Consider the following 22,025-nt stretch of genomic DNA (forward strand, 5'->3'; position numbering starts at 1 on the left):
AGGGCGTTCTGTGTCCGGTCAAACATTAAGAAGAATTGATAAACCTTTTCTTGAACGCTAAACTGCACACGTCAGCAATCAAATCTTGAGTCTTAGTGATGCGTTTCTGAATTAAGAGTCATCCCTCTAAATTATTCTTTATATCTTGACAGAATAAACGGCAATCATGTAGGGTTGGATATCGAGAAATATGACAATATTCACTCTTCTCATAAAGTCGTCGGTATACAATATCTCATCAAACGCTGAACGTCAAAATGAAGAATTGCCAGAATTGCTCGTAATTTTTTCTCAGCCAGCAACGAATAATACGTGAATGATACATATTAACAATGCTTAACTTTCTTTCCTCTTTATTATTTTGTAATGATGATGGTGGGAAAGTCCTGTTATCCAGTATAAAAATGCAAATGTTGAGGCAGAAAAAAAATCTCCGCGTTCTTCATATCTCGGAATCGCTATATATAACCACTGTCCATTAGTTGTTTCATTGTACAATAACACATATTGCGACCGTACAATTGGTGCCTTTCTATTAGAAATGAAAGAAATGTTTTTGCCGAAGCTCTCTTGTAGGTGCACAATTCTGTGCCTTATTTATTTCTTTCATCTCGGGATGAAAATAATTTTTGTGTCAGATTTGATTGTGTATCTGAAACGAAGATGCATAGGCCTACAGCGATAAATGAAAGCCTTTGGTTAGATTAAACATGATTTAAGAGTTGTAATTATAAAGGGGGATAAAGTGGAAAGTCAAACGGATATATCATGGTTTAAATCAACACTTAAAGACAAATAGCCTGCCAGCCTCACCGCAAACAAACGCATATGAAATGACAAACCGTGAATGATTTTGGTTTTAAACGTCACATACATACATACATACATACATACATATTCAAATGCCTGGAAAGATAAAATATTTAATTGGGCGCTGGTTACCCCCCCCCCCCCCCCTTCACACACACACACACACACACACACACACACACACACACACAGAAAGAAAGACGCTACACGCTCTCTCCTCTTGTTATTTAAGACCAGCCAATACCTAGTTTGTCAAATCCGCTTGCATCGATTTCCCTAGCAATTTTTTTCGTCAATCACTTGACATGAATTACGACAGGAGCAGATTTATCTGTGTACGCTCTCCACACTGCTCCTAAGAAGAATCAATCAGTTGAAGCACATGTTGGAGTTAAACAGCTAAACCATGTAATTGATAGTGTGAACTTCACTTAGATCTCCTCCCGGTGTGCTCAACACCTTGAAATGTCAATTACATTGATGCTATCCTCTTTCTTACAACATTCAGCCTAGCACGACCACCATACTGGTTTGGGGCGAATTCAATTTTCACAAGAGTGACCATTTTTTAGGTTTTTACACTTATTTTCTTAGCTGACAAACCATGATGTGTTTATGTATTAATGCTTGGCCCAGATGTGTTTATGACATATATTCTGGAAAGGTAACATGCCCGCCCCTTTTACCACCCGTCATACTAAAAATACACATTAAAATTATTAAAAAGAGGGGTTCGCAGAGAGCTTTCAAATAAATCGACCCCTCTTTTGGTAAGCTTATTAAAATTTGCAATGGAAAAAGGCTTAATTGTTTAATAAAAGTTAGTAAGGATTTAGAAAATAGTAGTTGTGGATCCATTTGAAAAATTACCACCAGAAAGTTTACAAACATAACTTCCATGGATTATCACACAGAAAACAATCAGCGAATTCGGCTTACTCATTCATCTTATCAGGAAAATTATTACAGTAAATCAGTGAATGCTGGTAGTCTGGAAGAGTTTACATCAGATAAATATATCCCGTTTGGGCAAAGTTATCATGAACATAAACAAGTGGGGGAAATGCTGGTTAGTAAAGCCTGGTATATAAGCAGCAATTTGATTACCGTGTTCACCCTCATGGCCATACGCGGGTTATCGGGCTTCTGTTGGATGGCTCAGCTCCATTACGACTAAAATTTGCTACGGGCATTTCTCCTTTGAGTAAATTGCTTGAAATATTCAACAATGTTCTGGAATGGATGAGTAATACATATATTTGCTGGAATTTAATTCAACACACTGTTGAAAGAAAAAAGGCAAATGCTATAGAAAATTCTTAACAGGTAAAAAGCAACCAAAAAGAAGCAGAAACATTCATATACCTACAAACAACTAAGAGAAGCACAGATTGTATTTCAAAACGCTTATTATCTTATTATGTTTTCAAGCTCCGAACAGCAGGCCTATTGGGAATGGAATCCGCGGGCTGATCTCTTGTCTCGACTTTATATCTAACAATCCCGGGAAATAACCAGAAATATGGACAATCTGCCAACAATATAGAGATCAATTTGTAGGGCAGCTTTCTGATACGATCTAATTGGAAGTGTCTGCCAAACTATAAAAACGATCGAATCAGCGTGGTGTACAGATAGGCACGGAAGGGAGGGGGTACAAATTGCCCAATACCCTTTCACTTTCAATGTTCATAGACCATCGACACTACAGCCGCCCGATTCCAATGGACATGAATGAACAACCAATCAATAAAACACATCTTTAAGTGTAACAGTTAAACCTTGTTACTGATACAGTGAACTGAACTTAGAGCTCCCCCCGGCGTGTTAATACAAGTATATCCACTGCTTTTTCATTAAGATGAGATAAATAAAGGAAACAGTCAGTGTATGTGCACTAGATATAAATTACCGCTTGTGTTTTGTACTGTAGTGTAGAGTGTGTATGGAAGCAGGATGTGAAATGATAAAGTGTAAAAGACGTAGAGGGCATTGGTTTGGCTTATATATATGTACAGTGTATTGGCAGCAGACTGTGAACATTCTCCTCACGATTTCTTCATTCGATTATGCTCATGTTCTCAGATCTACATGTAGCCATACTACACTGAAACTGACCTTACAACACAAACTACCTATATGCATATGTGCTGAAAATCGACAAATATTCCTCTTATTTCATTTCATTTTACTGTTGAACAAATTTATCGCTCCCCAATGAGGAATTTGTCTGTGTATGATAAACGTACCACGTCGCTCAGGAAAAGCATCTACTCTGTAATCAGATATCAATATCCACTATCATTGGGATAGAAATTTCATCATTATTCTCTGTGGAGATTATTTACTTCTTTTGAAAGAGTTGGCTTTGAATCATTCAATCATTCAATATAATTATTTTGAAAGGGAAATCTACAGGACACAGTGTGATAAGTGCATTACGTAGAAGAGATTCCGATAAATATATATATTTTTTTATTTTGGCGGGAACAACAGCGACGTTTGAGGTTCACCGCGACGTTTAGACGGGACTGTTAAAGGCTCCAGAATCTTCCTTTTTCATGACAACATGTATGTATGTATGTGATTCTTGTATCAGCCACATCACCATGGTCTCATGCTAGTAATTACTTTTTGGCCGAATGGCTATATGCTTTAATTCTCTTATCTAACTGGAATACAGTGATGCGTAATATCCTTAACTGCTTGGCAATGTGGAAAGGACGAAAGCCTACAAGTGCTCTCTTTCATCTCGGCGTTGCGGAAATGTTTATCCACGAGTTTTCAAAGAGGTATTAGACATTTATCTGAACTGGCATACCCATTTGCATCTCCAGCTGCACCGCCTCTTGGGGAAACGACATGCTAAAAAACTCAAATCCTCTATGTAGACTTAAATAAGTTAGTTTTTACTTAAGTTAGTCACAGGTTATATATATTAGTCAATGCCTCATGTGCTGTGCCCTCCTATGACCATATGCTAAAGCCATATGCCTGCTTGTCCTATCCGTAAACATCTCTAGTCGGCAAGCAAAAAACCATCATTGGTTGCTCTTGTAAAATACAGAGTTACTTTGAGTGTAGTATCTTCTTGGTTATAACATGATATGGGTATACAAAACGTTCCAAGGATATGCTGTCAAGCCGAAACACGTTCATTATTAAATATTTGTAGGGCATATAGGCTGCTGAAAGGCTTAGGTTTAGATATTCAGTCAAGCTTATCGCAGTCACTGTGATTGGTCCTAAACGAGGGTTTGGCGTGATAAAACAGATTGGGTTGATTCAGTTGTTATATCCTGGTCTATAAAGACCGAGTTTTTAACAAAGAAGGAATGTTCTTTCGAATTCATTGGTTTTGTCGGAATTTGGTTCTAGTCAAAATTACTTTGCAGATCATCCCACAATTTTCTTTATTGCCTCGAATTTTGTTTTGTAATTAGTTAATGGGTTGTTAATGGTCATTTGAGGATATTTTGCGCCACAAATGCATAAGTGGGTGGTGTTGATTAAATCTATGATTTTGTTATTCTGTAATTTGTTCGTGGGTAATATGTAGGGCTGTTTTCGATTTTATTAGTGGATTCTGTGGCAACTTTATCAATTTAAGGTAATGAGGGATTTAACAACTTCCTGATACAATGTATATGCAATTCCTGCTGCTGTGATGACGTGCCAACCCTTTCCCCCTCCGCCACAAATGTTTTCGTTACAGATTTAACAATAGAACTGTGGTTGTTGAACTCGTACTATAATATGTTTTAACACGTTTTAATGGAATGAGCCCAGCACATAAGCGAAGAGAAAAAAATCCAATACAGAGACGACAATGAAAAAAAAAACGTTCAAATCCCAAACCTCTACTTGACCTCAGCATGGAAGAGCCGACGAGTCTTCAGCCTTAAACAATTGCATTTCGATTCAGTCCCGCAAAGCGTAACATACGTCTGTCTTAAGCTAACATCGAGTCAACACACGTAGTAATTTTACTTGATTTTGATCGAGTCGGGCATTTTATATCCTCAGCCAAAGTTAAAATCCACGAGAGTGATATTCTACTTACCTTTAACCTCTTGCTTATGCGAGCGCAGCGGGCGGTTGATTTTACCTTCAAAAAACTGATTTGTTCAATTACCCTTGCGTTAGGGTGATATACGAGAGGAACGACGGACGAGTGACGTCGAGCAATCTTGCAACCATTAAATGCTTGGTTATGCTGGAATTAAGCTAAACACCCAAAGGGATGAACAATCATGTTTTTTCAAAGATGGATTTTAGTGTACGGTTTACTGTTTTTATGGACGTGTGAAGCTAGTCTGGGGTCGATACTGCCTCGAGTTCGTAGGACTGTTACCAGCTGCAGAGTAGAAATGAATAAAGGACAAAAATACGCCAACATTTTGGATCTAAGAACAAATGCTGGTGTATGCCAAGAAACATCTTCGATCTGTGATACCGTTGGAATTTTGAACATGACGGAAGGTGAGAAAATAGTAAATCGTTTGATCGTTTAGGTATAAGCAGTATCATATGTGACCCATGCATGTTAAAAACAGTGTCAACAAATCAACTATAAACACACAAGAAAATAGATTGTAAGAGGTGGAAGCGTTGTCTAAAATGCAAAATGCAGTTCAAAATTAAATCGCTGCATTCTCTTTCAAAAGTGAACTCAAAATAACAGCATGCCATCACTGTGCAAGCTTATCCGGAGTCAGATCATTTATTTTGAAAAAATATGAGGCAATCTGTAATTAGATAATAACCCAGTTTTCCATTGAGAGGATTATAGTATTCCCCAGAGGCATTTCAATGTTTAGATAGGTCGTAAAAATGCAGCTTGTGTTAGGTGAAGGCAGCAAATATTCATTAGTCTACTTATCGCTTCTGGAGACTTTTTACAATGATATGGCCTAAAATGTACCAAAATGTTATCTCTACATTGTAATTTAAATAATAATATTTACACCCATGTCCGTTACCTGTCTCTCTTGGCACACTTGAATATTGATGACATATGTTCGCTTGAAGTTAACAAAAGAAGTTCAAATAAATAAATAAACAGTTATTCACTTTTATATTATAACACATTCATATATACAAGCAGTGTCCAGCAGGTAGGCAAATTTCTTACTCTAAAACATACCATGACACATTTTACAGTTTCTGTACCATTCATATTCATGGTATTTTTTAATGTTTCAGCATTGGTGTTGGGAGGATTTGTCTCTTATTCTTGAATTGTAGCGGTATATGCGTTAGATCAGGAAATAAGTCTCATCTTCGACCCCCTCTTTATATATAGTCGATATAACGTCTGTGATTCTGGGACTGGCATGGTTTCACATCCCCTCTATGTTTCTCCTGATCATGGATGGAGTCTCAATCCTCCATCTTGCTAGGTTGTGTTCTTTCATTCTGGACATATTCAAAGGGCAGTTTATATAAATAGCTACGAGAGAGTTTATTTTTGCCAAAAGTGTATCCACCCATACCTCACAGTCTTGCTTTAACATTGGCTTTACTAGTATATATCGAATAGGTTTAAATTTGTTGGGGTGAGACTGTGTTGGGTAATGGAGTGATTGCGTTCAACAGAGGTTTCACAGCCTTAACGATCCATTTGACTGAAATTTGATGCAAAGATAGGTATACTCCTTTGTGATGTCAAAGTTTCTTTGTTGATACACTAGGGTGTGTGTGTGTGTGTCTGTGTGTCTGTGTGTTTGCATGCGTGTGCGTGCGTGAGTGCGTTAAACAGAGCTTTTACTTCTTTGTTATATACAACGCTGGATTTGGAGCACTAACGCACAGAGAGAACCTATAAACACGCTCAGCACTGCCTTAGAACCATTTTTACAATCCGAGTTTTAGTACTTAGCTCGACTATTGGTATTTCAACGTAATCAAATATACATGTAGAATATGTCAATTTATATTTCAAATTTGAGCTGTTTTGGGGACGTAAAATAATCCCACAGGCGTGGATATAGTACTTGCTGCTCCCATACTTTCTGCATGCCATTTTCTCTCAATCGTAAGCATACACGCACCTTTACAAAAGTACCCACATCCCATATGCACCATTTCTTTTATCAAAACATATTTTATTGACCAATTTGATAATTATGGTCGAGGCAAATAGTGCATTTTTCGCCTTACTTGTTACACGCGTTTTGTCTGTATATTGTTTGTTTCTTATTTACAGAATATCAACTAAATGATATGATTCGGAGCCTAAGAAGGGAAGTACCCTGTTTACCATATCTATCCTGCCGGTCAAAATGGGACGGGATTTGCATATCTATCACTTTAGTCTCTAGAGTATTAATTCCAGAAGGGTAGGTATCTTATTTCCCTGACACATTGCTGGGAGGTAAAAAAATGTTCTGAGGGTGTGATGTCAAGCATCCAAAGAGGGGAAAAGTTCAATATCTGTCAAGTACTTGAGTTTAGTTGCTTCAAAATGCCACGCTGTTGAGAATCTGTAGTAGAAGGAAGGTAAGATCCTGACGAAAGATTTTTATGTTATTACTAAAGCAGTTTTGCAGGGTACTCGAAGTACATGGTAGTACTCTTACTTAGTAATTATAAATTTTGGTTTGCAGCACAATTAAAGGAATATTTTGCTTCGGAGATATATGAACGCGTGGGTATCCAATCTAAGTCGTGTTTAGACTCACACATCGTACTAGTTAGTCGGTCCAACTGTACGGGGGATTCTCGCTAAAGTGCAATCAGTGCAATCAGCTTAATCAGCACACGACGGCTAATTACCCAGTAGCTGCTCGAAGAGGCGTCCAGACAATTAAGCTAATTCCACTGATTGCATTTCAGCGAGAATCTCCTGCAGAGTTGAACTGACCCAAATAGTACGACTTGTGAATCTGAATCTAATAGTTTTGGCATTTGAAAGTTTTTCGTTTAGTAGAAACTGAAACCGAAGAGCATTTCAGAGTGCAGGGAGTTCATATTTTTGACGCATACTACTCTCATGTATGCTATAAATTGAATGTTCCTGTAACTGGCATACTGTTGCTCACATCCGTGAAATATTTCACTAAAATTGTCCTAAAATCCTTCAATTTCCTGCAGATCCTCTGTTGCCACAGAACTCTACAGATGTGCAGAAAAACTAGAGATAGACGGGAAGAACTCTGACATTTGTGAAAATAGACTTTTGATCGTTTATTCTCAGTGCGACATGCAGGTAAATGGAAAGCCCAGAGTAGGAAATGGCATATTGATTATCCTGATGCAAATATAAAAAGTTTAAGCGAGGATTGACTGTTTCATTTTAGATGTAAAACAACTGGTATCAGTCCGATATTAATCAATCAAACAGTGAATGATTATTAAACTCACCCTTAACGTAAGAATGTGCCCTTCTTCATTGTAAATACGCTTTGGGTAAACTCTTTGTCGGTTGAAAAAAAAAAGAAACAGTGGGAATCATCCGAGATAGCTTTAAGTCTCGCGGTTTAGCGTAAAATCGAACGAGATTTCGCGGGAGCGCGGATCAGAAATAATGGGCACACTACATACTGAGTATGTAGTACCCTCCACCAGGGGTCTCTTCAGCCTTCTCCATCAAACAAAAAATACAAAATACAAAATTTAATGCAATTTTCGTGCAATTTTGCAACAACAAATCCCTGGGGAAGGGTGGCAGGCCAGCGAGTGCGGTGAGGTAATGAATGAAAGCTGAGAGACTTTATGCACGGGTTTCTTTCTGGTTGTCATCTCTTTTGTGGAATTACAGTTTCTTGCAAAACATCACGATTTATTGTTTTTGATGTCACTTTCGTATTGGTTTCTAAGAAGACATGCTCAGTGCATAGAGCTTTAGTCTTATCGCTAACACGGATTTTCGCACATTTTTCTAGTATATCGTCACGACGTGCCGAGCGTCCTATTTAAGGCTATCTTGGATTGTTCCCATAAATGTTAGCTGGAGGTAAATAAACTACTATCTGATTTTTTTTAATCGTCCCAGTTTTGGTTTTTAGTGGTTTTGAGAATCTGTGCTTTTTTTGTTACAGATGTCAATTTATGCAAAACCAATGGCAGTGTCATGGGTGAATTCGTTCTGCATGAGCAAGTTGCTCCGTGAAAGTCAGGCATATTTCAAAGCAGACGACTATTTTGGAGGACTTCTATACGTTATAACAAGTTTAAAGTAAATAGACCTTTCTTTTTATTTGAAGAGGTAATGTGTGTTGAATTAGGAAGGGGTGTGGGTCTCTTAATTTGAGCAACAGAATGGCTGTCCCTTTCCTAATTCTTCCACATACATGTATGTTAGTATTCACGTAGATGTTTTATGTGAATTATGCAGTTCCTGTGAAGGACTCGTTATGGAATCATTGTGTCAATTTGATGCGAGACTCCATGTATAATAAGTTGTGATCGGCCCCCTAAATAATGGTCATGATTATGCAAAATACCAGTATTTTGTCATTAAGGAAGTTACTTTTTATGGCCAATGCAACCATTACAGTCTAAATGTGTGCATTTTAGAAAATCAGCCCGCCGTTTATGCTGTAATGATTATGTTGTTTATTTCAGGAACGAATTTTTAGGGTTTGGTTGCCGGCCAAACAACAGCAAGAACGTCGAGGAGAAAAATCATCTTTACAGGACCAATGAAGAAAGTCATTATGAAGAAAATGTCACCTTCAACAGGACTCAATTCCAAAATGTATCATTTATTTGCTCCAAGAATAGTTTATTCACAGATACAGCAAAATATGTCGACAAACCCCAGTCCAGTGCTCAGAAACATACTATCCACACCGCCCATGACTCTGGTCATACTACCATTTACTCCGGGGCTGGGGGCCCCGTCAAAGACAAGGAAACAACTGCACAAATAGCGTGGTGGGTGATTGTGCTTATAGTATTAGGACTGTGTATCTTGGTCACAGTCGTCATCACCGGTCTCCTCTGTTGTTGTGGCTGCGAAAAATACATGGCCTCAGGAGGACCCGATCTGTCAGCTAGACAGCGAGCGTGGACGGTATAAATAAGACCGTTGATTACACATGAAATGCGTTAATTTTTATTTTATTCAAACCACTGTTAAGTGAAGCTGCACACTAGGAAATGGACCTAGCGTGTCTTGAAATTATTAGCACGTTCGGTCATATTCGTTTGATTTACAGCAACTGGTTGGACGCTAAGTGTAATGCCACACACGCCCACATGCGATCGCTCTGCGGCTGCTTGGCCATTAAACAAGATAATGTTCAAGATGTTAGTGTGCTTATGCTTGGTTGTTAATGTTCCTTTTGATTTGCCAAAAACGACGAACAGGAAGTTAAGTACAGGGCACCTAAAATAAAAAAATCTACACGTTACAGTTTCGTTAACTGCAGTGTGTTCGTTATCTCCTTCTTGACCCATAATATTGGTGTGACTACGGTACAAATTCGTACGTGCGAGCATTGATACGATTCATGGTACAAATGCATGTACAATCCGCGGTACGAGCTGTCTCAGTAACAGGTGTGCGTATTGGCACGACGCAGGGTAGGAGTTATGGCACATCCCAGGATAAGAGTGCATAACAGATAGTATCCAGGTCATCAGTCTTTTTGAGGACCGGGTGAGTTTTTTTCGGACAAAATGTAATGAATTTGGGGTTTTCTTTCACATTATGTATAAAATACTCGAAAACGGCTGCACAATTGCCGTTTCAGTAAAGATCAAAACACAATATCAACAAGACGATTTTAGAGAAAAAAGTTATTCAGAAATTAAGTATATTTGATCATCAATCCCTTTTTTTTTTTTTGTGCATTTTATAAATACATATATAAATATATATATTGAACTCTGAAGTGACATGAGACACGACTTTAAGCAAGTTTTAAACAGTACTTTACTGATATGTATATTAATTAATTGGCGAAGTAGTCTTACTTCCTTCCGTTTACCTGTATAAATTGACCATGCACATAACGCCCTCTGACGCTGGTTTTGCAGTGAGATAGACCGGTATTTTTGGCAGGTAAAATATGCATGGTAAAGAGCACCTCTGATCTACGGTGTATGATTCTTCAACTGGAACAAGCGGTAAAAATAGACACGTTTTTGTATGTTTCTGGATATCATTCTCACTCTTGTCGCACGTTTGATTCACCCTCCTCAGAAACAGTCATGAAACTGAGACACGGAAACAATATTTGCAGCATTTTGTTTTTCATAGAGTTTTTATGTTTGAGAACAGTTATTTCTGGACAAATTCTTTCGTCAAGTAAAGAAAGAGAAATAGACGAAACGAAGAAAGGGCTGGTGGAAAAAACGTTGTCATACAGACTGAGCAATATCTCCAACCCGAGGATAGATTTTGAAGGATGTGGTAGGACGAGGAAATCCTGGGTCTGCAATCCAGCAGGTGTTCTTGAAAACCTCCATGGTGAGTGGTTATGTTGATAAGAGCATCATCTAATGGGAATCTCCGTTAATCCAACAGTTATTTTAACAGTTTGATGAGTTTTTGATGGTGTAATTCATTACGAAAATACACATTAAAATATTTGTTTGAAGTACAGCAATCAGATTTATTATGCTATTCGATTTATGAAATGTAACTGTGTTTATGGCTTTTATTTTCACTTTACAGCTGAACGCCTAGATCATATGATCGATGATATCTTGAACGCCACTGCATGCCCCTGTGCTAAGCCTTGTGATAATGGAATAGCTGGATACAGCATATCAATTCTGGTTGTAACGAGCATATATGTACCATCTGGGTAAGACCTATTTAGCACAACTCCTATACTATTTCTTTTCAAAACTTTATCACGAATAAAATCGATGTGTCATCTCTAGATCCCCAAGCAATAATACCTGCTTTTATTTTCCCCAAAAACTTACAATTTGTACATGCTTAACTTCATGAAAAGATTTCCCCTTTTGTTTTATTTTACTTGTTCTTCCACAGATTACACTTAACACAAACTATACTATGGGGAGGTGTGACATGGATGATAATGTCAACCGGAATCGATTTGTTTAACTCCACTAAACGCACAAGCATGAATAATGAACGCTGTATCTGGTCACTTGAAGGTCCATTAAACAGTTTGCTCTGACAGATAAATGACACCACGCCAATTTTAACTGCCCGTCGCGTTTTTAAGAAAAATGTATGGACTCACGTTATCCTCACACTTAACAGCGTCCAACGGTTGCGCCCACACATGCACACATATGATAAATATCAGAGAACAGGAAATTAAACCTAAAAACTAACTCACATTTTGATTAAAAAGAAAACCAATGCTCTTCGTTCCAGCTCCAGTATTTTCAATGAACTGAGTGGCTGGGGTTACGCACTGGCTAATCAACTGTGGAACTTTGGTACCTGTGGAAATGACATTGTTCTCGTGCTTTCACGAGATGATGATAGACGGGTATGTTAATCGAAAATTCCATATATTTGATAGTTTCCTGGCACAATTAAGTTTGTTTCACAACAATCCAAATGAATTACAAGTCACTAATGTCGGTTCAAGGCAGGTGTCCACTTGTTGCCCTGACCTCAAGGTTTGCAGAGTACGACCATCCTGTAAAGCACTCCCTTATTATATGATGAGAATATATAATTTAAAAAACTAGTTCAATCTCATATCACATTTAATCAAATGGATAACGATCCAAACCAACGTTTGTATAACATCAGTTCCCTTGAAAGTTTTGTCAAGAGCTGGTCATATATACAATGTATCGGCAATTAGCACCCTAATTCTGTGAGGTAAATCTTAGACATGCATTGACTGCTCTAAAAGAAATAACAAACAGTACATATATATATATCGCACGGAAAGTCGTGCACGGTTTCATCGTACGGCGCCCTTGGCAATATAACCTGGGCTTTACTATGAATAACATGTTTGTGGATGTGATGTATTATTTTCATTATTGTAGCTTGAAGCGTATGCTAATGAGCTGGTATCAGAGAAGATTGGCGGCACATCATGCTTGTATAAAATACTCCGGGGATGTCGGCCTTATCTTTTTGTCAAGAATTATGCTGCAGCTCTTCAGTATGCCGTCATTAGTCTGAAGTTAGTTGTACTTTTGAACGCTTTCGATGTCAAAACATCGATTTTTATCATTATTTCATTTTGTTTTATAAAATCTTTTGAATCTGAAATGTAACTGACATAATAAAACATAGTTAACGGGTTGTACAAGCTCATATCAGACGACCCTACCATATGCACTTCTACATTTTAGGTTATTAATCACTGTCGTGAATTAGTTGCCAATGGCTTATGTCATAACGTTTTTTTTTGTTTTGTTTTTTTAATAGGAAGGTACTTTTGGGAGAGAAGTGCCCCGAGCCCAAGAACTCAACAGATTTTATATACGACGAAGACAATAACAGTGTCAAGATCAACAGTAGAAAACAAGACAACGATTTGTCAGAAAAAGACTTCGTTGCCGATGCAAAAGATGGTGGCCCAGAAAGTGCCCGTCAGTCAGGTTTACATGTAGAAGAAAGCTCGAACAAAGACGGGGTACCAGGGCTGCTTATTTCTGGCACTTTCTTCCCCTGGTGGGCTATCGTCCTCATAGTGGCTGGTGCTGTATTGGCCATTTCCCTTCTTATCGCCATGATATGCTGCTGTTTTGGTGGCTGCGGTGGGGGACGTGGATATGCTTAAAGCTGATGTAGACTGAGAACTGTATAAATTCTCATAATTGGCCAGTTTCCCGTCTCGCCTTATGACATTTTTGAGTAATTACACGCCTACGGACTTCACCTCTATTTTCATTTTATCGCCTTTAAAACATCTGCAATAAAAAATATCACACGTGGGTGACCGCAGTAAATGGGATTAATCTTACTGCTGCCAAGAAAGTAGATCTGAATAAGGGTGCTGGGGCACTGATTATATGAAAAACGAATCTCAACACGCACATTTCTCTCATCATTTAGATTTTTGTGATATTCTGCTGTCTGTCAAGTCATTGTGTTAGTGATGACGACGAGCCGTGCAGTTTGTGTGAATGTGCAAGCTGAACCTGATCCCATCCTAACAAAAGAAACACATGAACATTTGCGTGCATTTATCAATAAAGGGAACCGGAGAAGATCAGCATTGGTCAGAATTGTGCCGGAAGTGACGTGCAGTGGTGTTAGAAACGAAGCTGAGTGGTCATTTTAACATAGAGGTGAACGGCAGTGAAGACGGGTTGTCGGAGGAAAAAGAAGTTTTCTAAACAACATGGTAAGATAACACTTTTTCTTTACGCATTTTGGGCAGAGAAAACTTGTAGAAGTAATAAATGCATGATATGAAAACGTGACACGGAACTTGAAGGTGCAAAATCGTGCTTAATTGGCGGTCAACTTGTTTTAAAATGAATGCTGCATCGACCGCCATTGCGACAAAGAGTGTAAATGGAAAATAATTCCCGGGAGGCTGTAAATCGTTGCCATGTGGAAATTTGGCATTAATATAATCCGATATGTCCATATCTAAGTATTTTTGGGGTGTATGAGCTGCAATTAGAACGAAGTTTTAGAGGTCTTGAAGGACCTTGTGAAAACAAGGAAGTAGTTCGTAACTAACAAGTGAAATGTACCGATCTCCGACTGCTGTGCACAGCTGTATCTTTTTTTCAATATATTGACGAATTTTTGTCACAGGACAAATAAAACATTTCACTGACAAGATCTTCCCAAAAAGACAAAAAGAGAATTCAGGTGAGCTGACAGGTAATTAAGACTAGCTCAAAGTACTAATAATTGACATTATTATGCAATACTCAGTTGGTAAAACGATTCTCACAGGTAGATAACATGTAACATGACCAATTTCTATAGGCTAATGATTGCCAGCCTGAGGAAATTGATTGCCAGTCTCTTTTGTCAGTGATTTTTAACTCAGATAAGAGGCTGTCAGAATGTTACCTTTGTCTTGGCATTTGTCACTGATTAGCGCCTTCCCCAGTGTAAAAGGTATATCAGTGTGATCATGTGTGTGGAATTTCATGCCAGATGGACATATAAAGATCTAAAAATTCGTCAATATATTTAAAAAAAGATACAGCTGTGCACAGCAGTCGGAGATCGGTACATTCCACTTGTTAGTTACGAACTACTTCCTGGTTTTCACAAGGTCCTTCAAGACCTCTAAAACATCGTTGTAATTGCAGCCCATACCATAAAACACCCAAAAATACTTAGATATGGACATATCGGATTATATTAATGCCAAATTTCCACATGACAACGATTTATAGACTCCCGGGAATTATTTCCCCTTTACCCTTTTTGTCGCGCTGGCGGTCGACGCAGCATTTATTTCTAAACAAGTTGACCGCAAATTAAGCACGATTTTGCACCTTCAAGTTCCGTGTCACGTTTTCATATCATGCATTTATTATTTCTACAAGTTTTCTCTGCCCAAAATGCGTAAAGAAAAAGTGTTATCGTACCATGTTGTTTAGAAAACTTCTTTTTCCTCCGACAACCCGTCTTCACTGCCGTTCACCTCTATGTTAAAATGACCACTCAGCTTCGTTTCTAACACCACTGCACGTCACTTCCGGCACAATTCTGACCAATGCTGATCTTCTCCGGTTCCCTTTATTAATGGATACAACCTAGTGAATGCATGCTTCTCATACCGAAAAAACACCAGCGATTGTTATGAATTCCTAGTATGAACTATTTACATTTTTAAAAGAAATATCTTGTTAAGTGTTTAAATCAAGGACATGCATATGTAAATGCCACGTGAGATTTGTTTACATAAAGCCTCTTGTTTATCATTCATTTTTATTATTTTTACTACTTAAAAGTACAACTACATAGACGAACATTTTGTATTTTAATATGACATTTATTTCTTTTTTTAACATAAACTTCATATAACCCTAGTATTTCCTTGACTTAATGACGTATGACTGCTATGTATTACTCATAAATTCATGTGGCACTTGTCTTAGTTGACTTGCATGGCATCTACCCTTAACATCACACGCGTGTGACTGCTTATACTTGACATGAGCATTTACATTTCCTAAATAATGTTTCTGTAAATAGAATACGTAAGGTAGAAAGAACAAGTGGACAAATACTAGTAAAACACGATCATTTTAAGGGACAGTTCATAGGGTTCTTGTTGCCTTCATTTTTTCCTTGCACGGAGGCAAAGCTTACATTCCAAAGGTTTGTTTCATGCCTGCTGGAAAACTGAACTATTCTATTCGAATGTAAGAATTACATGTAACTGGTTTACTCCAAGTAAGGAAAAATGTGCCCCCAAATAGGTACGTCAACAAATAAATGTCGACAATTATTAGAAAATTGACAAAGACAACAAGGAAATATATCTTTGTATTTTCCCCCAGATATACTCATTTCTTAAGTAAAAATCACTGCTCTTGTATCTCTTTTTAAAACGTGTATTTTGATAAATATTATGATTGGGGTCAATTTTTATGAATGACGCATGGCCATTGCGCTAAAGTAAATTACTAAACTGGGGAGTGTCATATTCTTCCCAACGTACGGTTATAAATGTCACACAATACGCGGATCTTCATTTATCAGCGCTGAAGATTCACTGGTGATAAAAGTGTACCTTCTGACATTCCATTTCTTGCAAAAGATTCATCACATATCTCTTCAGAATAACCTGGTGCAGTGCATGAACACGGACTGCGGTTTTATTCTACTTCTTATATGAAGTAGTAATAAAATTTTAACTTGCGGCTTGATGGCACCGGTTTTAAGACTTTGATATCAGGGAAAATAGGGAGGACGTCTTATCTACTTGACAAATGTGAGGCACCGTTACTCCTAGGTCGGGAAAGCCCATAATTACCTGTCTAATACAAACCAGTCATGCGGGTTGGTATGATGAGCAACACATTGAGAACTCACATATAGGGCGCTCACTGCTATTTCTCTGGCCGAAAAAAAGCGAAACGTTATTTTGGGCACTAATAATGAACAGAGCAAGTTTGTCATAACAACAGGGATATCAGAGTAGAATCTGTTTTATTTACAGGAGTCACGCTTCGTCGAGAATGCGCGGAAAAAGAGATCTATTGTACAAAGACCATGACCCAAGGACGTTATGGATTGTCTTAAGGATTTATCTTTTTACCTTCTACATTTTAACGTCGGTCAGAGCGTTGGATCATAACAGCGAAAAAGTTGACAGAATACTTGGAACAAATACGGGTAGTATGGACAAAGGATTGTCCTCAATTTTAGAAAATGCCATATTTGGCCGGTTTAGGCGGCAGACCACTGGCTGGACCCTCCAGGAGATAGCTAACCCCAGTACGGACCCTGAGGGCTGCGGCAGGACAGCTCCTGGCTGGGTATGTGACCCCGGCGGTGTGCTGTTGACAGAAGACGGTAACAGTTCTTTTTAAAACAGAAATTTTTATCTACAGGTTTTGTATCAGAATAAAACCTATTGGTCACTGGGCACTATTTACAATGAAAGTAAAATTAAAACTTAAGTTTGAGGTCATTACTACCAACGAACTTCTTGCAAAGCCCAAAAGTTGCCAACAGTTTACATATTTTAAAAATATTTTTATATAATGAAATTAGATTTTCGTTAGTAGCAGACCAAATATCACATTTATACATCACGTGTACTATATTTATATTTTGACTTTAGTGATTATTTCACAGAGAAATGCTCCTACAAAAAATTATATTAAAAGTGTTTACGACAGTTTACACCGACAGCACAAAAACACGGATGACAAAATCTCATTATAGCACCCCTTGGTCATAAAACACAAGTTCTTATTCACTAATAAGTAATCAATTAACCGTTGTTGTTCATATTTCTACCCCATGTTAAGCAAAAACAAGTGAGCATGACACATATTCGTACCACCACACCTGAAAGCACACAATATATCATTATACGCCAGCGCCAGGTAGGTCAGGTGGGACATGCCCTCTGACGCATTCCACGCCGTGATGATATTCACCCGAGCTTCACTCATGGCCATCTGAAACACATAAGTACTTTCACCAAAGAATTTAGAAGTGAAGGCGGTAATAGCCGTAATATCTTGCAAAGCATTTTGTACTAAGATAACTGAAATCAAACAACCCGAAGCATTGGGTTAAATATATCCAGTCTGGGATCTTATTAAACTTTAATTGAAATCAATATGAAAGTAAAGGTATAGGGCCTTGTCCCCACTGTAGTACATGTAGTATAAGTATCAGACGAAGAGACGAGATAAGAAAATCGCCAGGCCTTCTTGTTTTATAAGAGATTGGAAAAGAATAAGGCTAATTGAGAGTCGTTTTAAAGAATACCAATCGCGGATGCATATCGAAACACGTATGTAAACACAGGGTTCATAAAATGTGTGTGCAATTTTTCTTGAAGAGAAGGGGGTACATAACCTGTTTGAATATGGGCCCCTTGTCTTTTTCAGTTAACCGCATGGATCAGCATATTAACGGGATCATGAGGGATTCGTTATGCCCGTGTCCCGGTGCTTGTCCGTCTGGGCTGTCTGGATACAGTATCTCTGTGGCCATAGTTCCCAAGATGAATGTTCCAAGCAGGTGAGATATTAATTAATCTTCTGACTGTATCTTTTTGTTGTCCGTTCAGGTTTATATACACATGGCCAGGTAGGATTAAATGGATGTTTTAATGTTTACTTCAAAGTACATATCCTTGGGGAACCCCCCACAATTGCCCTGCCAATATTGTGACACTTAAGTAATAGAATCAAACTGTACAAAAGTGATGTTTTTCATGCTTCACGCTGCCTTAAAATGACGTATTCATGATTTAGTTAGACAACAGGCCCGTTGCCAGTAATTTCAAAAGGGGGTTCTTTTTCTCAAAAAATGGACCTTTTCCCATAAAAACTTAATGTACCTAGATCAAATTTTACCCAGAATGGACCTTTTCCCAGCAAAAGGGGCGGTTCTTTCGAACCCCCCGAACCTCCCCTGGCTACGGGCCTGGACAACTACCCTCCCCGCCCCACCCTACGTAAATTAAAATAGTTCACATTTTACTGTCTAAATCTTGAACTGTTTTGTTCTTTCATTCAGTTCTTCTACTTCGATAGAGGCTAAGAAATGGGCCAGTGAATTGGTCCAGACCAAGTGGAACTTTGGCAGCTGTGATAACGATGTTGTAATATTTTGGTCAAAAGAAGACAGGCAGGTAAGTGACATTCGTATTTCTTAGTTTGTCTTTCCTTCATCTCCTGGGAATGTGAGGCTACAAGCTCACAATATACCCAGTGATAATAATTTTACTTTTACAATTTTGAACTATTCTTGTAATTCACATTTCAAAAATGTACACATTGAAAAGGTATGTCTAGTTTTATTAACTTTCAGACCTCAGAACTACATCGAGTTTACATTTTCCAATCGATAATCAATTTTACCATTACAGTCCGGATTACTCAGGAAAACTGTTAACGTTTCATTTCTGTTTTTGCTATTTTTCCATTCAGTTGTATTCTTCCGCGGGTTCTCGAGCTTATAAGAAGCTGTCAGGTGATTGCGTTGGAGATATTTACTCTGAAGCAAGGCCGCTGTTCGACGGGGGCAATTACGCTAAAGGATTTGACCACATACTGAAAGAATATAGGTAAGTTAATTGGTTACACAAATTAGTTAAAACCCAAATAATCCATCAAATTTTACAGTTTTTACTTTATACATTTGATAAACAAGGACCGGGTAGTATCCATTCACGACAGCACGCTGGAGATAAATCAAGGATATTAAGTATTAAATAATGTGCGTAACACTGCCACATGTAACTTCATGTATATCCTCCTCTTGATTTATTTATATTGCTTAAGGAGGCAGGCTTACAAAATGATCACTGTATTATCATTGACTTACAGATTAAATTTCACTAAAAAATATAAAAATCGTAATTTTTTTCTTTTAGGAAAGCCCTCCTGGGAGAACGTTGCACAGCCCTTCCTTGGTGGGCAATATTGTTGATCATTCTAGCAATATTTCTCTTGATTCTTCTGATTGTATCCCTACTACTCTGTCTACTGTGCTGCAAAAAGAAAAAGCGAGATCGTGTACAAAAACGCACATTTGTCCACCAAGTATCACCTGATGGGAGAACTACCACGGTGGAATACGTTTCACCGGTTACGTCAAGGCCGCCGTCACGTGTCACCAGCACTCCTATTCCTTTTTACTCTCACACCATGCCTAACATGGACAAACATAAAAAACGAAAGAACGGCCATGCCGGCTCGCACAAGAGCTCGCCTGCTGTGTATAAAAAGGGATATGGCAACGTAGCATACAGAGACAGCACTTTAGGAAGCCCGAGCTCCGAAAGGGCCATGATTTACCACATCCCTGACGGTGTTCAAACTGTAAGAAATTCGGTTCCTTCCAGATCTGGAAGCTTTTCGGACTACGGAAGCGGTTACAGTACCTATCATAGCGGTGACCGACGAGCAGACGATCGTCGACATTACGGTAGCCATGGCAACCTATACTACCCTCGTCACCATGACAACAGTCCACATAGAGATATGCGACTTTGACAGCAAAGCCACAAATACCTTTCAAGTAATTGGATACAGCATTCGCATGCTACAACTGATTGAAATTTATCAGTGAGATAGCCTATGAAAATGGCATTCTTTAAGAAAACCGGGGAAGACAAAGGGAAGAGGAGGATGAAGTTTTAGAATGCCAAGAAAGGAACCACCGAGTTTTTTGTAACGTACTGTAAGAGTACATAATCTTTGGGCCCTTCGCTACTGAGGGGTATGACTTTAGCAAAATAATAATTTATCTTTGATTGATGTACAATAAACTTGAAACGTACAATTTCCAATATTAAGACATTGCATGGGAGAATACATTGACTCACTGATTATGTGATGACACGTGCCATACCGTGTAAATTATAGAAATCCCAACTGAAAAGGAATGATTTAATGTTGAAGTCATTTACATAAGGTCTTGTGATACATGTATTTATATAAAGGTTATCAACAGCGTACAAATGTATATATAACTTGTATAAAAATTCATGAAACCATATGGGATAACGTTTTTTAAGGTGCATGTATGGTTGTATGGAGTGGTGAAGATAATACACGGTAGAAAAAGGACGCCTTGCCCTATAGTACTGAATGACGATTAATGGGTGTGGGTGTGTGTGTGTGTGCGTGTGCGCGCACGCAATGACCCGGATGTCTGTTCTCTTTTACTTGTAACATATGCCACGGTTTACGAGAAAATACAGGACCCACATTTTCTACCATTGCGCCGAAAATTTATCTTAGCCTTTTATATTTACATTTAAAACCTTTTCCCCTTGAAGCTACACCAGAAGAACATACATTTAAATAATAATAATTAATAATAATTATGTACCTTTCTTTCTAAATTTAATGAATGTCAAGGCTGATGCACGAATCGCGCAATGCGTGACAAAAACTGTCATAAGGCAATCTATAGGTCACGATTAACTGATGTATTGTGTATTCTCTACATTCTGTAACTCTCTTCTTCAAAACATCGCGAAAGAATGCTCGTACTACATAATTTACCGGACACCTGGACATTTTCATCATACGCACGTAATACTGGTCTATACATGTAATTCATGTACATACACATATTTTTCAGTTGGGACATTTTAAAGCCTTGAATGATTATCGTCATTCTAAATAGCTTTTTGAAATAAAATGTGGTAGAGAAAATATAAGTTTTTTTATTTGAATAGTGATTCCCTTCATTGACGAATTCTGAAATAAATATATGTATTTATCTAATTGGCTAGACTTAATTCATTTATTTATTCATTTATGTATTCTTCATAGCGTTTACCAGCTAGTTAGATGTTTTAATTAGCAAAAAAGGAAGATGTTTTTCTCAAACGGAAACGATTTTGTGAATGGCTAGCTATAATATGACTTGAATATTCTAAATGTATGAAAAAATCGACTTCAGTTGTTGTAAATAGAAACTTAAAATATTGAAATCCATGTACGAAGGCTCAAGACGGCGTTAGGTTGCAAAAAAAAAAAAAAAAAAAACTTTCATTTCAAAAGAATACTCAAAATAATGAATAATCCAGAAAACGCGTTTGGGTGCACTATTTCGAAGGTAAGTGCAACGTAAAGTCAACATATGGCGATGAGGAGAATTTTCTGAAAATGCATTAAAAACACTTTTGAGTATT

At 37.9% G+C, this 22,025-nt stretch overlaps 3 protein-coding genes across 3 annotated transcripts; all 3 read left to right on the forward strand.

Moving 5' to 3' along the window:
- The first annotated feature begins 4,603 nt into the window (after positions 1-4,603).
- Positions 4,604-10,404, forward strand: LOC106156651 (uncharacterized). The gene is made up of 5 exons (XM_013531992.2): positions 4,604-5,292; positions 7,019-7,151; positions 7,906-8,020; positions 8,853-8,989; positions 9,379-10,404. Exons 1-5 carry the CDS (start codon positions 5,064-5,066, stop codon positions 9,833-9,835), a joined length of 1,071 nt encoding a protein of 356 aa, XP_013387446.2. The 5' UTR covers positions 4,604-5,063; the 3' UTR covers positions 9,836-10,404.
- Positions 10,405-10,577: 173 nt separating this feature from the next.
- Positions 10,578-13,905, forward strand: LOC106156645 (uncharacterized). The gene is made up of 5 exons (XM_013531983.2): positions 10,578-11,230; positions 11,438-11,570; positions 12,116-12,233; positions 12,748-12,887; positions 13,136-13,905. The coding sequence occupies exons 1-5, from the start codon at positions 10,834-10,836 to the stop codon at positions 13,488-13,490; spliced, it is 1,143 nt and encodes a 380-aa protein (XP_013387437.2). The 5' UTR covers positions 10,578-10,833; the 3' UTR covers positions 13,491-13,905.
- A 2,471-nt stretch (positions 13,906-16,376) lies between these two features.
- On the forward strand, positions 16,377-20,949 carry LOC106156648 (uncharacterized). Its single transcript, XM_013531987.2, has 5 exons — positions 16,377-17,206; positions 18,259-18,391; positions 18,893-19,007; positions 19,306-19,442; positions 19,752-20,949. Exons 1-5 carry the CDS (start codon positions 16,870-16,872, stop codon positions 20,371-20,373), a joined length of 1,344 nt encoding a protein of 447 aa, XP_013387441.2. The 5' UTR covers positions 16,377-16,869; the 3' UTR covers positions 20,374-20,949.
- Positions 20,950-22,025: the final 1,076 nt, after the last annotated feature.

Source organism: Lingula anatina, chromosome 1 (assembly GCF_051362555.1).
Source record: "Lingula anatina isolate TDL-2025a chromosome 1, LinAna3.0, whole genome shotgun sequence".
Classification (NCBI taxonomy): domain Eukaryota; kingdom Metazoa; phylum Brachiopoda; class Lingulata; order Lingulida; family Lingulidae; genus Lingula; species Lingula anatina.